This window comes from Berkeleyomyces rouxiae (genome assembly GCF_048999995.1).
Source record: "Berkeleyomyces rouxiae strain 22BRR77 chromosome Unknown BrBRR77_ptg000001l, whole genome shotgun sequence".
NCBI classification, from domain to species: domain Eukaryota; kingdom Fungi; phylum Ascomycota; class Sordariomycetes; order Microascales; family Ceratocystidaceae; genus Berkeleyomyces; species Berkeleyomyces rouxiae.
The window spans coordinates 1,888,816-1,905,434 of record NW_027396491.1 but is presented as its reverse complement, the minus strand read 5'-3'; the positions used below and the strand labels follow the sequence as shown (position 1 = coordinate 1,905,434).

Genomic DNA, 16,619 nt, shown 5'->3' with positions numbered 1-16,619 from the left:
TCTAACTCGGTCTGACAAGCATGTACATACTCTATCAACTCGGTAAGTACTCGGTCAGCCCGACTGGGACTGCAGACTGAAGCGCGACAGACTGTGGAAGAGAAAGTAAATCCTTCATGGTAAATGCAAATAAATCACTCGGCTTCTAGTTCTATGGCAAGCGCCTCTAGCTATCATCGTCACGCTTGATGGGGAGCTCGTAAGCGCCCAGGTCGGGCGCATTCAGCGTCCTAATCCACTCCGTCTCGACACGCACAAAAATCCATGCAAACCGCCGCACCACTTCCGCCAGCTGCAGCGCGTAAACAGAAACCTCGTAGTCACTGACATGGCTCAGATGCGGACTAAGCTTGACTGACCACGTCAGCCGTAACACCAGGTCTAATCCAATGACTGCATAGTATACTCCGACCGGCTGGAAGAATCGCCGCGCGCGGAGTCCCCACGGATACTCCTTAGACACTCGCCGGTTGTCATCCAGCAGTGTCAGGTCCCAATCCTTGGTCACGTCCCACCAAAATGAATACAGCGAGTTGAACAGCGCCGCCATGGCCCATAGCTTGTAGTGCCAGTAGCTCGGCTCTGCCTTTTGCAGCGTACTAAACAGAATCACCGGGAACGCGCTGGCGTACTTGGCCGCATTGGCCAGGTGCTGACCGCCCCAGCCCGTCGCCTCGCGCCGCGGCCCATTGCGCACCCGCATGTACTCAATCAGGCACTGGCGGAGGCGGATACAGCTGGGCAGCGCCAGCACAAAGGGCGCCACCCAGTCGCCGCCACACGCACGATTCGGCAGCGCCGTCGCCGACGGCCACGCGCTAAACATGCACCCGCACACCCACAGGTCGGTCAGCACCTTGGCATATGACGTTAGCACATCGGCCAGGAGGACGTCGCCAAACTTGCCATGCTGTGGCTGCGCCAGGCCGCCGACAGCAACGCGGCGCAGCATCTGGAGAAAGCGGCGACGGCCCGAGTTTGCGAGACCCGCGCCGCGCCGCACGGGAACCACGAACGCGGCGGCGAGGAGACCGAGATATGTCATGGCGATCCAGTCGGCGGTCAGCACGCGCTCCGGGTCGCCGCGCGAGACGGCCCAGAAGAGCATTAATGAAATCATCGACATGGCCGAGATGGCGGTGGCAAAACGGTATGTCGAGGCATGGTGCGGCGGATCAATCGACGACGAGCGGGCGGGGCGGGGCGGGTAGTTGATTAAGCGCGGGACGTCAATTTTAAGCAGGCTCAGGTAGTGTAGATTAGCACCCCAGGCCCAGGTGCCTTGAGCATGAGACGAACTCGTTAGAAACTTTATTCGCACATTAACGGCCAAAGGGGAGAAAGTCAAGGTGGCCTCGGGGGACTGGCAACAGACTTACCAAGCACAACGATCAGCCCAATCCGGTACGGCAGCGGAAGAATGATGTTGATGCGGCCAAAGGCCGCAGTCTCCAAAGCCACAGCCTCAGCTTCGATTTCTTGTACTATTTCGTCGTTCATGGTGCGTGAGCAGACGCGTTCGTGTTCCGCAGAGGGCAGACTGCGATGTAACGGGCTCCTGTAGCTCTCTCTCTCGCTCAGCAGCCCAGCGGGTTTATAGCGTGTGTCAGTAGGCCCCTCCCAATTGCCAGTTGTGATGGGGAAGATTAACGAGATCTCGGAAAGGGGCTGCGGCCGAACAGAGTGGATCTAGGACAGCGGAATCAATTGCTCAAAGCTTCATTTGCTCCTTGGGGCGCTCCAAGCTTCTGCCACGGATTGGAAGTGCTTGGGGTGGTTGAAAAACTGGCGCCACGTTGGAACTACGAGGTGTGGCGCAGCTGATAGGTGTGTGGCGCTGGGGTTGAACAAACAGGCCGAGGCTAGCTTGGAGCCAGGTTCACAAGCCAATATCTGTTGTCGCGGGATCTCAATTTGATTCTACATCTTTGATCACAAAAGACCGACGTCCCTTTCTCGCCATATACCCTTAAATTTAATCCACCTTGTCAATAAGAACACAAAATGGCTCCACAGACTCAAGGCCAAACCACCACGGAAATCTCGCCATCCCCACCAACATCCATCACGACCCTCCCACCACCCACCACCAGCACATCCGTTACCATCTCAGACCTGTCTCCATCCGCCTCTCAAGCCGAGCCTGATCGCATCTCAACACTCCTCTCCGCCGCCCGATCGAGAGCCTCTTCGCAGACCACGTCGCCATTCCCCTTCGCCGCCGCCCCAGACGTCATCCGCGCACACCAAAAAGACGCCTACTTCCAAGGCACACTCACCAACCAAATATCCAGTCTCCATCGCCTGCTGCTCGGCGCGCGATCCGCCCACAAACGGACCGCCGAGACGCAAACCGCCGCCTCGCTGCTCTACCTCTCGCTCACCACGCTCCTCGGCAACCGGACGCTCGGCGAGGAATACTGTGACGTTGTCTCGCTCCACGCGCCCACAGGCACGCTGCCCACCCTACGCCGCCGCGCCCTCTACATCGCATCGTCCGTCCTCCTCCCCTACGCCGTAACCAAGGCGCTCCCGTCCGTGCGTGCGCGCGCCCGCGCCCACATCGTCGCCAAGCTGGCGCGGCTTGCACCGCATTCGCGCGAAGCCCGCGCATGGCGCTACCTCGGCACCCACCTCCCGACGCTGCTCAGCGCCGCGCCCGCGCACGCCGTCGCGCTCGCCCTCTTCTACTTTAGCGGCGCATACTACGAGAACGCTAAGCGCGCGCTCGGCCTGCGCTACATCTTCACGCACAAGGTCAGCCAGACGCCCGACCGCGCCGGCTACGAGGTGCTTGGCGTGCTGCTCATTGTGCAACTTGCCGTGTCCGGATGGATACATGCGCGCCAGCTGCTAACGGGCCGCGGCGGCGATGCCGACGCCGAGGCTGCGCTGGACGCCGAGGTGCGCGCGGCCCAGGCGCGCAGCGGGCCTGGCTCCGTGACCCTCGGCTCCGCCAGCAGCGTGTCGCTGGCCAACGCGCCGGCGGACCTGACCGACATTCTCCTCGGCACAGCGCCCAGCCTCCCGCCATTGCCACAGAGCACCGCCCACGAAGCGACCAAGCCCGACCTCGCGACCATCACCAACACGCCGGTGCTCGATGCGCCGCACTACTCACTCGAAGACGCCTCGACCATGGCATACATTGCAGGCATGCAGCAGCGCAAATGTACACTTTGTCTAGAAGCTTTGCGCGATCCGGCCGCCACGCAGTGCGGCCATGTGTTCTGCTGGACCTGTATTGCAGACTGGGTCAAGGAGAAGCCCGAGTGCCCACTGTGCAGGCGTGCGGCGCTGGTACAACATGTTTTGCCGCTACGGACAATGTGAAGAGTTGGGGCCTGTTGGTTTGATCAGTCATTCTGGAAATCTTGGGATTGTGGCATGTATTAGCGAGCTTTTGGCGGCCATATACTACTCCATTATACAGTTCTGATGGCCCATTTCACATGTAACAACGATATCTCACAACATGTACACCCTTTCAACCTCTGTCGCACAGAAGATCCGGCGTAACCATGTCCCAATCCACACGCGTTTCTTCCCTCCTTTTTTAATAGTGCCCAGAATTCATCAAACGTGATAAATAATTTTGCCTCCCTCTTAGTCGCCCTTGCCATGATTTGTGGCGCTTTTGGTCCCTCTGCTTCACTACATCGGCGCCAAAAATCATTCACGAGCCACAGACATTCCTGGGCGGTTTGACCTTGGCATCCCCATTGGTTGCGCGGCTGACTGTGTTCATGGCTCTACAAAACGCAGTAGTTGGCACTACCGATGGTATCAAGCGCTTAGCTTCACTTTAATGTCAAATGTATGTATGTGTTTCGCAGCAAAGCCCATAACTTGTTCAATGTGTCTCAATTGGAAGTAATTAGTACTAGTCTATACCACACAGTGTATAGACGATCAAAACTCAGCACGAGTTCAATACCCATCGTTCCTTTCTGCACAAATCTGCCCTCAAGTAACAAATGAAAACACCCCGCAACCATGACCGATATCTAATATTCCTCCCCTTATCTTGTCCCAAGCCCGAGCCAGGTCAATAAAATCAAATATCAAAACAGGAGAGACTCAAATGGAAAGCAAAGAAGAAAGTAGGCGAAAAAAACAACGGGTTCAGACTCCGAATGCCTGCGCCTGGCTGAAGAAAGAGAAAATGTTAAAGGGATAGTCAAGACAGGAAAAAGAGAAACACAAAGAAGAAATAGCTGCCAAGTATGCGTAGATCCAAATAGAAAGTAAATTACAAGGGGAAAAATGCGGGGAAGAGCAGAAAAGAATATCAACGCCGCAATAAAGCAGAGCACTCAAGGTCGAATGAAGTGAAATCAAGTCCGGGGAAGAGGGGGAATAGAAAGAAAATGACGAAAGCCAGAAGAGAATCAAATCAAAAAAAGCGAGGATAGAAGTAAGGTATCGCAAAGAATTAGGCGTTAGGAGAGGAAAGAATGAAGATGGCCATAATCGTTGGACGTGGCCGTCGCGATGCATGTGCATATTGGTGTAATGCGTGTTGTGTTTGTTGCCAAAAGAAAATAGGAGAAGAAGTCATGAACCAAAACCGTTTGCAAAGGGTCAAGGTGAATATACTGCAAGCTGAAGTATGCATACAGCATATGCCAGCATCAAGACCAAAAGAGCACGGGGGTTGGTAAGTGAGAACCCCGATTTTAGATGATCTAACCGCTGGTTTGTGTCATGCTCCGTCCTATTATATATAGGCAATGATTTTTGGTGCTTTTGTTGGTCGTTTTATTTTTTTGGGTTTCGTTTCATGCGAAATCATTATGCGTGAAGTATCTTCAAGACGTATTGGGCGCAAGCCAGACGGGTTATTCAATATGTTTTGATACTTTTTACTCCTCGTCAGGAACAAACAGAACGATTTCTCCACGGTCGTTTCGTCGCAGCCGCAGCGATTTGAACAGTTCCTTGTCTTCCAAAGCCTTTTGAGGTTTGCCTTTGTCTTTGCTAATCTCGCGGTGATAACGCTTCAGAGCCTTGTTCATACTGTAGCCATGGTCGTTGTCGGTTTGCTCCAGAATACCCAGAAACGTTCTTGCGCAGCTGTTGTTGAACAGTACAATCTGTCCCTCATTGGCCACATTCTTGTCCGACTTCTTGTCATGCTCCTTGTTGTACTCAAGAAGTTTAGCCGCCGTCTTTTGATGATGGCGATGGCTAGTGGTCTTCTTTGTCGGCTCTTTAGCCTTAGACTTGCTCTTGGTCTTAGTCTTGGGGGAATGGGTCTTGGAGGACTTGGGTGACTCAGAAGCCTCTTTAGACTTGTGCTTGGGCTTGATAGTTCCCATCAAAGTATCAAAGATTCCAGGGTGCTGCTTAGACTTCTTGAGGGGACTAGAGGGAGAGTTTCCGCTAGTGTCTCCGCCAGAAAGTTCCGGCGAGGGAGGTAGGTTGCTGCGCATAAGGTGCTTCATATTGACACTGAGGCCAGTGTGTAGACCGGGAGTATTGGCAATGCTGGTGTCGATACTGTCGACATGCGGACGCTTGCGCTTCTTATCGGTCTTGCTGCCAGGTTCTCTATGCTTTGAACTCTTGTGCGGCTTGGGGGCGGGAGTTTCATAGCTCATGACGGGAGCCTCGGGAACAGGCGGAAGCCGGGGACCGGCTTCGGTCGCATCAGGAAGAACGATATCGGCAGGTTCCGGAAGAACGGTATCATTGTCGTCATCGTCTACATTGCGGAAACGGACGAGCTCGTTATCTCTACTGACGGTAGAGGCGGTCGGGGTAGCCTGACCAACAAAGTAGTCAAAAACGTTCACTTCTTTCTTCTCCTCGGTCACAGAAACAGAGCGAGGAACGGGGGCCACAGGGGTGTAATATGAAGATTCAACAGCCTGGTACTGGCGCAGATGCTCTGGAACAGGAGGGATCTGAACAGCAGCCATGTCGACGCTTTGAGGAGTAGCACGTGAAGGAGTAGCGATATCTTTGGAGTTGTTCAAGCGCTGCTTCTTGTTGTTGTTCTTGTAGAGAGAGCCCTGGTATTTCTGGGCTTCGCTCATGCAACTCTACAGTGAGAGAGAAAGGGCGGAGAATTAGTAAGGGTAAGGTCGGGTGGAGAGATGTGCGATAGAATAGTATGTTATGATAGTTGGGGTATACTACTAGCGACCAGCAGCTTGTAGTAATAATATCTGAGTGTTTTGTTTGTGATGGTGGGGTCTAACAAAACACAGAGGAACAGGGAATGGATGGTAAGGGGAAATATGCAGGTTCGAAGGATAACGGATGTGGAGGGGTTAAAAGATAACTCACGGTATGGGACCGATATTCAAAGCCGTTGAAAGTGGTCATGCAGTCAATGCAGGTAAAGTAGGCGCCCCGGCACTGGTTTCTGTGTGGGTCAAGCTTCTTCTTGGTCAAGATGTCGCCGCAGTTCTGTGGAGTCGAATCGCTCGGAGCTTTCGTGTTAGAGAGTTGAGACTTGAAACGGGGACGAATGCGAAATGAGGTTACAGCAGAATGCTAAGAAGTAAACGTTTTAAGAGTCAAGTGGAGACGTTGGATAGTATATTGGGAATATAAGCAGAAAGAGGCATGAAGAAGGGGGAAGAGGAGAATGGGGAGTAAAGGCAGAATCGAGGGGAGAGGTTGTGTTTTGTGGTCGAGGAGAAAGTTTAAAAAAGAAACGACGACGATAATATCGGTACAGAAGGGGGAAGGGTGGGATAGTATGTACTATCTGAGTCAAGCACAATGCCAATCCGCTAAAACAAGGACTGGTGGACAAGGTGAACAGGACAAGCTCAAGGAAGCGAGTATTGAAGAAGCAGGGGAGGAGCGAAAGAAAGGCAGAGGATGAGGCGTAGAAGGGCAAGGAGCGGGATCCCGTGCACGATATATAGCAAAGGATGAGGTAGTGATGCTGTGCAAGGTGAGAGGCATGTGGTCCGCAGCCGAAAGACAGTGTGGGAGTAGAACAAATCGAAGAGTGAGCGAAAGAGTGAGGGGAAATTGGTACGTATCTGCTGCCGCAATAGGATAGTGATGAAGAGACTCCGAGATGTGGATTTGGGAGAACAGGAGAGAAAGCGTGTGCGAGGGGTGTCTGTAGAGCATGCAGATCATACCCCCGGGGTTGCAAGAAAGGAACAAGAGCTTGGTTGGTACTTGGATTTAGGGCTTAGTTCTGGGGACTCGACACTTGTATAGACCCGTAACTACAAGTAGCGATAGCTGCGTGCGTGGCCGGCATTATCCCAAGTTTTTTTTGGACTTTGAAATAGACGAGGAATACGTGGTTTCCCAAGTCTTTCAACACATACAAAATCCGATGTCACCTACAAACAAGAATAACTTTCGTTGCTTGCAGATGCTAAACAATAGGGAGCTCGATAGAAGTGACCCAAAAAAAAAGGTCAGGAAGGCGTAGACTATTATCGCCAGGGGGAGATATTGACGGCAGGGGAAACTAGGGACAGGGACTGGTGAGGTGAGGGCAGGGCAGGATAGAGATGAGAAATGGATAGCCTGAGAGTCAGCCGATCAGCCAAACAAACTAGCAGCCCGGTCTTGCTCGGCAATGCCATGGCCAATGATACAGAGGCTATCACGACATCTCAAACTAAGATGAGATGTGAAAGCATGACATAGTGTATTGGTTCTAAAAGCCGGAGACAAAGAACGTACGAACACTTGGCGATCACAGCGGCCTTAGGCCAACCGAGCGATGGGGGTGGTGAAGAACCAGTCTGGTGTGTTTGGGGCACGTAAAGCAACCAGGGACGGCGACTCAATGCACATTATGCGACAGAGTCGGGTTTGCAGGGCAGTAATTGTTTGGTGTCGACGGGTGAACAGGTGAGGGTGTAGTCATCAAGGAGGGCGGGATAAGGCATGAATGATGAGACAGACCGGAGAGTAGGCCAGGACGGTAGCCGCCTGAGGCCTGGACTGAAAATACTGAAGTGGCCAGTAGTAACAGAACAAGCAACGGCAAGCGATGTCAAGATTCTGACGACTTCACACGTGTCGTGTTCTGGATGTGAGTGAACTTACCTCGCACGAAAAAGATACCATGGTGGCAACAAGGCTGAGTAAAGTTTTCAGCAACGATTAGAAGAGATTGAGAAAATGTGGTTGTATGGAAGGTTAGGTCAGGCCCTGACAGAATTTGGCGATTGGGCTCAAAGACGAAAAGCAAGTCTCAGAGTTGGGTGCACCAGCGGAGGCCGTTGAAGCCTAATAATGAACAAGGGTATGATATTCCAGGGAACGATTTAGCCCAGTCAGACAGCCAGAGCCTGTCACAGGAAGAGCAATGTCTGAGGCCAGGGTTGAGTGTGGGTTAGGAGTTTTCTCGTTGATGTCGGCTGAGGATGCCAAAATAATGGAAGATGAAAAGTGAGGCAGTGTTGGTTATCAGTGCCAATGTTTCCTTTTGCTCTGAGCGCCGGATTGTGGTTGAAAGAAACCAGAGCAGGCGAATAGTCCGAGTGTGAGTGAGGCCAAACGAAGAACGCCGACGCTGTAACCAAACAAAACGCGAACCGTGATGTGAAGTTCTTGTTTATCGCCTGCAACTCAAAGATGCCAGAGGGAAGCGAGCGCGCGAAAATAGAAGGACAGAGAAAGAAATCAGTCTTGGTGGGACTCGAAAATCAAAGCGACAAAAGATGAATGGTGATGATTGTGGTGATGGATTGATCGCCTTTTGCTTCCTTGCAGCTGAAGAATTCACAGAGGCGAAAAGAAAAGTAAAGTAAAGAAAAATATTTTAGCGGCCGAAGCACACAAGAGGAAAGAAAATTTTCATCACCACCTGCTCTGCCAGGAACCAAAGCAGAAGGCACGCGTTCTGATAGTGGGGTCAGCTCAGTCCGCCCCTGCTGTTTTAGGCGTGGGCGAGTTCTGCAGAGGGCGGCAATGAGACCCTGGTCACGGCGGCCTAGCAGTTGCGCCTGGAAGGGAAACTACCAGGCTAGTCAGGGGCACCCAGGCTGTCAGTTGAGTTCTGCTCCATACAAAAACTAGGCTAGGTGGTCCATCCTTCTTCAGTGGCAAACAGTCGCAGGGAGATTCAGTTCTAAGACTAGCCACAGGTGGTTGTAGTGCGGCATTGAGGCAGTTTACAGCGCCCTACAGCCTGTAAGCTTGCAGCCCGAGTCGCCGTCCACAGCCCAATGCCCAATGCTTAATGCCCAGCCAGCGCAAGTAGCCCAGTTTGTCTGTCATAACTAGCAATGTGCAACAATGATGACAATGGGCTGGCGTAGCCCCAGGATTCACACAACGTCATTGGAATTCAGTTAGGCAAAAACAGGCGGTGCACTAGTTAGCCGGTGTTTGTTTCAACGGCTCTAGTGAGCCTCGGGCTTGACTTGTAGTTAGGGTTCTGACGTGAGAAGACGCTCGCGAGCAGGCCCATGATAAATACCTGCTGTATGCACACAGCTACACAGTCTAACCATGCGCTCAACTATCCCAATTTAGGCGCTATATCAGGCGTGTTGTATTGCCTACGATACAGAGGTACAACCACAAGTCGTACATATGTATTTATCCCACGCCCGCATGCTGCTATACTTGGAGACAGACCAGCATGTCTCCTGCTGCATACACTTATCCTCGCATCTTGGATGCATGCACACACTCAAGAATCTGGCCCTCATGTCGAGACCTGCTCACCACGCGAACAATCCTCTGTTGGGACCGCCCGGAACCAACGGCCACTGGCTCTCCCGCTACCATCTTCCACGTCCTCCAGTCGCGACTTGTTCCCCCATACAACATCATAATCTCGTTAATGCACGCACATGTCCACACTGTCCAAGCTTTCTTCTCTGTGGTCTTTTTTTCCTAATGAACATGGGGGACACAGCCAGCAAGTGTATTTTGATGGGAGACAATGGTCCATGTGTGTGCAAGTGTGCCTGGCTATGATGCCAGGCTTCGTCTCGTTTCACCAACAACCTTGCAGCTTTCAGGGGAACTTGGAGCCAGAACTTCCTCCACATCCTTTGGAAACGGGCAGACAAAGCAAGAGAGAACAAAAGTCTTCATTTGCCAGGAAGCTGGCCGTCTGATTCGCGACAGCTCAAGATAGTGGCCATTATGTCCGTATTCTCAACTACTTCGTGATATCTCCCAGCAGTGTCCAACAAGGCGTCCCTGCGTACCCACGTCGTCCTTTTGTTAGTGATGAAGTGGCGGCCACTGCCATAACAGCCATATATTCGCTCTTCTATCACGTCACCAATCTTCATCCGCCTTAGCTCCCAGGCACTTTCGTACCCTCCCCAACGAAAGTAGTAGCCAGTCCAGTCTGTTTTAGGATACTAAGCTAGAAGTAAATCGCTTCTATACTCTACCCTCTGATCAAGAATGGATCCGTTCACCATCTAACTCAGTTTAGTTTGGATTAGGCTTTGGCTGGCTTACCAGCACACAAGTAGACCAAAGTGTCTCCTTAGTCCAAAGCCTAGTCTATGCCGGCGTTTTGGCGTCCTGCTGCCCCGCGCCAACGCTATCACCAATGTTTCCATGTAGAGCGAGGTGGGGGAGGAGGGGCTGAGAGGGGCTAGGCCACGATCTCAATACACATATGGTACTGGTGCATGCTCTCCGGTTTTTATGAGCATGTTGAGCTGTTGCTTTGTACTCTGTATGCACTTGTCCAGTTGAGTCAGCTAGAACCTGGCCTGGATCTCAGTCTGGCCTGTCTGGCATTACATCATGGGACTTGTAAAGGCCCAGGGCCCAGGGCTTGACATATCTTCATCTCCGCGCTCTCTCTTCCTGCAGGAAACCCATGCAAAGCCGAGATTATGAACGCCACAGACGCAACCTGATGATAGGGCACTCCTTATCTCCAAAAAGTGACAGGCCACATACATGGCATCTGTATACTGGCTGTTACATGACATCCAGATCCTCTTAGGCCGCGAATCATTCGATGGGTCATTTATCTCAGCAGCGCTCTCTCCTGCACGCTCAGACGGACTTCGACCAGACGCGCAAACGTGCAAAGATGCAGAAGAATTTTCTGTTGTTGCAATCATGGATCATGGAGCAAAGATCCTACCATGTACATACATGCAGTCACTTTAACACGGCCAGGTTGCATTCCCTCTATTCTTTTTCTGGCCTGCGATACCTGGTGGTATCTTCCTTGCACCTAGCTCTGGCCTGGCTTGTGTGCAACTCCAAGATGCCGGTTTCAGGCTCAGGGATGAGTGCCCTTATATCCTAGCTTTTGTTTCTGCCATGTGCTTGTTGACAAAGACTGCAAGTATGTGGTTAGCTACGCAGTTTTGATTACATAACTACCTACGTTTCTGCTGAACTCCAGGTTGTTGTAGAAGATCACATCACGACATGCGTTGCAGCATTTTGTACTCAACAAGACGGAATGGCAATGCAGTCACTCTTCTGCTGTTCTTTGGAAGTCTTGGAGAGAGAGAGCTTACCGGAATATATACTGCAGGCAAGGTATCCCCCGAACACAGACTCAGACTTTTCGGAACTGCCAGTCTCAGTGTAGAGATATGTCATGCAATTCATAGTACCTGCTGCACCTGCTCCGGACACTACATATCATTCTCTAAGCATGATATGTAGCTGTAAGTTAACAATACATGTAACTATGCATATGCCTTACCTATGTACTACAGCTAGTTACATCTATACACTTCTAACTACATGCACGCCCTGTAGTTTGGTACAGATTCGTCTATTTTCCGTCGTGCAGGTTTGTGATGCTATTGCATGACTGAGAAGAAATATGAAGCGAATGACATGCTTCAAACGCAAGTCATGTTTGGCTTTATATCATAGTTATCATTGCTTCAGGCCCGGAGTTCTGACAAGTAACTACAGATATTGTTACTTGTAGCTTGCAAGTGCGACTATGTAACCGTGATGCAGTCAACCACCATGTAGCGGTGGCTGCATATGTAATACAAGATCCACGATGTGTGCATGTAGGTACTGATTCGCATCATTAATGTGTATTACGCTGCCCCTCCATTACGAGAAATCTAGTTGGCAAGTATGATTCACCATCAAGAAGCATTATATGAATGCTTGGATATGAGTACTTCCCATCATAGCTAGCTACACTTTGTTTCCTCATACCGTAATTGGGGCTTTCCCAAAGCCATGGCTATCGTCTTCTTCCCCAGGCTAATAGTGTCTGCATATTACTAGAAGGTGGCTCTCAGTCCTACTCCGTCTTGTCTGTCCCTGATAAAGAGCGCAAGTTTACCGCCACTCTGGTATGTTGAGCTCACCTGAGACTTCATGGGAGATATATAATGTCCCTGTGCATACGGCACCTTTTGGTAGATATAGGACATCTATCATCTGTACGTGTTTGCAGATACATGTATGTTTGTTGGTTGTATGTCTCACTTCGCCCACTTTATAGAGAGTCTGGAACAGATGACTCAAGCTCACAATTCTCAATACATATCTAAAACAAAACCACCAAAGTCACACACGTGTCTTGTTCTCCGCATGGAAGTCAAAAAGATGGAAGGTCAAGTGCACGCATGTCCTGGTTTGTATGTTACTCCAGTATTCATGAGATATGGACAAGTTGCTATGTGTACAGACATTGTGGGATCACTCGTACATATGCAGCAGGTTACATTCCCTTTGTATCAATATATCATGGACACATGCATATGCACGGCGATATTCTACCATCGTACCATGTGTATATTTTACTGCACCAGGCAATTGTGCTCATGAATGACGATATCTCACGTCATGCGGAAGGTTCAGTTGGGAGCAGTGTATACTTCAACTACACTCCCTTGTTTGTATGCACTCAACATCTTCTCCCCACGCATGTCCTGCAGAGGTGATACAGGCCTTATTCAAGTTTCCATAGATGCAAGGGAACTTGTTTTTACTGCAGAGCCCTTCGTTGAAGACGTCTGGCCTCATATATAATGCACTGGCTGGATTTTCACCCTGCCCTTGAACATGCTGGAGACTCTGTAGTAGAGTTGGCAATCTGGCCACAGGCTGCAAATACCGTCAGAACTCTTAGAGAGGACACTGGGATTGAGAGCAAAGACAGATGCACACATAAAACATAGGAATGTGATGCGATAGTTACCTGGTCTGTACTCATGTGAACGTCTTACCATACACATGGCCAGCAGCTGTTCAATGTTATCTAATCAGAAGTCGTGCAGTCTCTCCTTTGTCTTTAATCAGCTGACATTTTCCCAGCAGGGAGTTGGTCTGTCGGGGAGAACGGGTGTTTTTCAGCCTTTCTATAAGTCCTTGATTGACACAAATATTAGCTTGTCAAAGAAATCAACGAGTGACTGGTTGTGAAAGAGACACTCATAAACATGCATGTTGCACGTTGAACTTGCTAACCCTAACATAGAGCAAGACGGGTTAGATGTTGGGAAGTGGGGGCTGTCAGCTGTCAGAACTTTGTCCGTGGCTGGACAGTTGGCTGGCGACTGTGCCGACGGGGCGCCAGAACCAGGAGCTTCTCCGAGATTGCTAGTTTGTTTGAAAACGGGAGGAGCTTGTCATGCTGCTGAGCTATTCCGGTGCCCCTCTTCTTTGAAACACATACAAGTGCGTGGATTTCAGGGTCTAGTTGGTGGTTTGTCGATAGAAGGGTTCCTTGGTTATTTGGTGTTTCTTGGGGACCGTGCACGACGGGGCCCTCGCACATGCATAGATGGTGGGTGGCTGCAGCATGTGGACGGTGCAGGAATATGGTATATGCACTGTGTCTTATGGAACCCCTGGCCGGGCCATGGTCAGACCCAGGACTAGAACCAATCAGACCAGCCAGGAGCGCTGGGTATGGCTTTTGGCTTGTAGATCACTTTTCCACAAGACCCTTTTCGACGACGTTAGTATGGGTTCATACCGCCAAGCGATCGGTTGCGAATCAGATTTACGTCAAGGCGCCTTGGGAGAAAGTATGTAAATAGACTTGGTGTAGGTAGCGTGAGCTGATGTATGGGACCAACTGAGGCTATCTGTGCTCTTTTCTTTTGCGCTGAACACGACGCACGAGACCGAGGCTTGCGTAGCATCGTGAGAAAAAAGTGTTTGCCAGAGGTTTCTCGGAGTGCCGGCAGAACAGACGCTAGCTGGCTGTATTGCCGATGCCTGCGTGGGTGTGCCTGTAGATGTGATAGCTGGCTGGCTGTCGTTTGATTGCGTTTCTTCCAGCTCAGGTCCAACGAGGATAGGACCGGCGTTTACCCGGAGATCCGCCGACCGCAACGTCGGCAAATTCCAAATTTAGACAACTTCAAACACAATCGACGCTCCCACTCTCCAGAAATCTTCTGTAAGACCACACCCCGCAAAGCCAAAGCTGCCACTTGACCTGCCCGACTTGCGAGATAGTTAGCACAATACAGCCTAATCCCAATCCCAATCCCAACTGTCGGAGCGCTTCAACTGTCGCCTGTTGTCACCATAGGTCACTAGAGCTGCACCTCTGCCCGCTAGTACTGCCTCGCTCCTCTGGCCTCCCCTGTCCGGACCACGACTCTCAGCACAACAAGAGACAGCCAGCGCAACAGAGACTCTCAGGCCCTTGTTCCAGCACGCACTTGGGGCGCCTCTCTTCTGCCCATCCTTTTTTGACTCTTGCGGCTTCTATTTTCTCGCCTTTCACTCTTCCTCCTTTCCCTCTTTCCTTTTCTCCCTTTGCTTCTTTCCCACCGCCATCGCCATGTCGTCGTCGTCTTCTACTGTTACCGACCAAACTGTGTCTCTTGCGCGGTCTGTTGCCAGTTACTTGCGGTTGCCGGCCTTGGCGTCTACGGTATGTCTGCGTGCTCTTTGAAGCCCCCTTAAGCCTGTCTTTGCCTTCTTTTCTTTTCGTTCTCTGTACCCTCCTTCCGCCTCTCTTGCTCGTGGTGTGTCCCTGGCCTCTGTCTCCTGTAGTGACAGTGACAGTCACCGTTGCAGTCGCAACAGTCGTAGTACAGAGTTTCCAGAGGCACCATCACCAAACCAATCCCAACTTCATCTTCGTCCGCTACACCGAGCTCTACTTCCACGCTGCCGGCCCGCTCTGCCGAGTTGTGCGATCGCCCCTTGCGCTAGGCACTTATGCTTCCCACCGGCAACAAAAGGGTATTGTCACCAGAATTCACACATCCTTTTTCTCCTTGACTTCGCCCGAACCAGCCGTTCGTGGTTCTCCAGAAATTGGCCGGCTCCGGTTGATAATCGGCATTCAATCAAGTGCCGCTGGTGTCCCACCTCACACCCCCACACATCTATCTGGAGAGACCCCCGTTTGCAGCTACTGACATCATCTATCAATTCTATAGGGCGTTGCCGCCGTCTTCACTGGCTTGCTCTACTTCAAGCAAAAGGCCTTCATATACCCCTCGCACATGCCGCCTAATGCCCGGACCGATGTACCGCGCCCATCCCAATTCGGCATCAAGGACTTTGAGGAACTTGTTATTCCCACCAATGATGGAGAGAAGCTTTCCGCCTTCTTCATTCGTGCTCCTAAGAATGCGCGTAACTCCCACTACACCGTGTTAATGTTCCATGGCAATGCCGGTAATATTGGCCACCGTCTGCCCATTGCCCGGATGTTGATCAACTACGTGGGGTGCAATGTCTTTATGCTTGAATACCGCGGCTACGGCCTTTCCACCGGCGAGGCTGACGAAGCTGGGCTCAATCTCGATGCGCAGACTGCTCTAGACTATCTGCGTCAACGACACGAGACTAGCAGTCACCACTTCATTATATATGGCCAGAGTCTCGGAGGCGCAGTCAGCGTGAAGCTTGCTGCACAGAACCAGCACAGGGGCGACATTGCCGGCATGATCTTGGAAAACACATTCTTGTCTATGCGCAAGCTCATTCCATCGGTTATTCCCATGGCAAAGTACATCAGTGTTTTGTGCCACCAAGTGTGGCCAAGTGACACACTGATTCCTAAAATCACCATCCCTATTTTGTTCCTGAGTGGTGAACAGGATGAAATTGTTCCGTAAGTGGATTCCAACTGTTTGGCGCACTGCTCTTAATCAGGACTCCTAAAGCAAAGAAAAATATACACTTACTAATATTTTCACTCCTTGATAGGCCGAACCACATGCGCAAGCTACACGAGCTGGCCAAGACTCCCAAGCGTGTGTGGAAGTCCTTCCCTGGTGGCGACCACAACTCAAGCGTCCTAGAAGAAGGATATTTCGAGTCCATCTCCACCTTTGTCAATGAGATCTCCGACGATCTCCCGATCCAGGGCACCGACGAGGAGGAAGACAAGAAGCGCTATAGCGATGAGTAGACCTCGTTGTCGTGGTCCTACGCCTTGTCATGACAAGAATCCATGCGGATTGACGGAATCTTCTTAGCCGAAAGCACCCGAAACATTGCCAACAGTAACACCACATGTCTATGACAATGAACTGTTCCCTTGCAATATTGACCCAGCCATACACACACAATCTACAAACTCGACGCCATCCCCTCGCTTTGTCTCTTGGCCTCCTAACCTCTCAAGAGGTTTTCATATACCCATCTACGCGTTCCAGACCACCCGATATGAAGAGCTAGAAACCAGACGAACGTCGTGCTCTCTGGTTTTCTTGAAGGCGTCGCATTTGAAACTCTCT

At 51.1% G+C, this 16,619-nt stretch overlaps 4 protein-coding genes across 4 annotated transcripts; 2 read left to right on the top strand and 2 right to left on the bottom strand.

Annotated features, from left to right (window-relative positions):
* Positions 1-166: 166 nt before the first annotated feature.
* On the bottom strand, positions 167-1,500 carry BROUX77_000560 (uncharacterized protein; the record flags this gene model as incomplete). Its single annotated transcript, XM_073750488.1, has 2 exons — positions 167-1,281; positions 1,380-1,500. 2 exons carry the CDS (start codon positions 1,498-1,500, stop codon positions 167-169), a joined length of 1,236 nt encoding a protein of 411 aa, XP_073608797.1.
* Positions 1,501-2,004: 504 nt separating this feature from the next.
* Positions 2,005-3,333, top strand: BROUX77_000559 (uncharacterized protein; the record flags this gene model as incomplete). The annotated part of the gene is made up of 1 exon (XM_073750476.1): positions 2,005-3,333. One exon carries the CDS (start codon positions 2,005-2,007, stop codon positions 3,331-3,333), a length of 1,329 nt encoding a protein of 442 aa, XP_073608796.1.
* Positions 3,334-4,865: 1,532 nt separating this feature from the next.
* BROUX77_000558 (uncharacterized protein) lies at positions 4,866-6,333 on the bottom strand (the record flags this gene model as incomplete). Its single annotated transcript, XM_073750465.1, has 2 exons — positions 4,866-6,047; positions 6,295-6,333. The coding sequence occupies 2 exons, from the start codon at positions 6,331-6,333 to the stop codon at positions 4,866-4,868; spliced, it is 1,221 nt and encodes a 406-aa protein (XP_073608795.1).
* Positions 6,334-14,704: 8,371 nt separating this feature from the next.
* BROUX77_000557 (uncharacterized protein) lies at positions 14,705-16,291 on the top strand (the record flags this gene model as incomplete). The annotated part of the gene is made up of 3 exons (XM_073750454.1): positions 14,705-14,797; positions 15,312-15,991; positions 16,087-16,291. 3 exons carry the CDS (start codon positions 14,705-14,707, stop codon positions 16,289-16,291), a joined length of 978 nt encoding a protein of 325 aa, XP_073608794.1.
* Between the last annotated feature and the right edge of the window lie 328 nt (positions 16,292-16,619).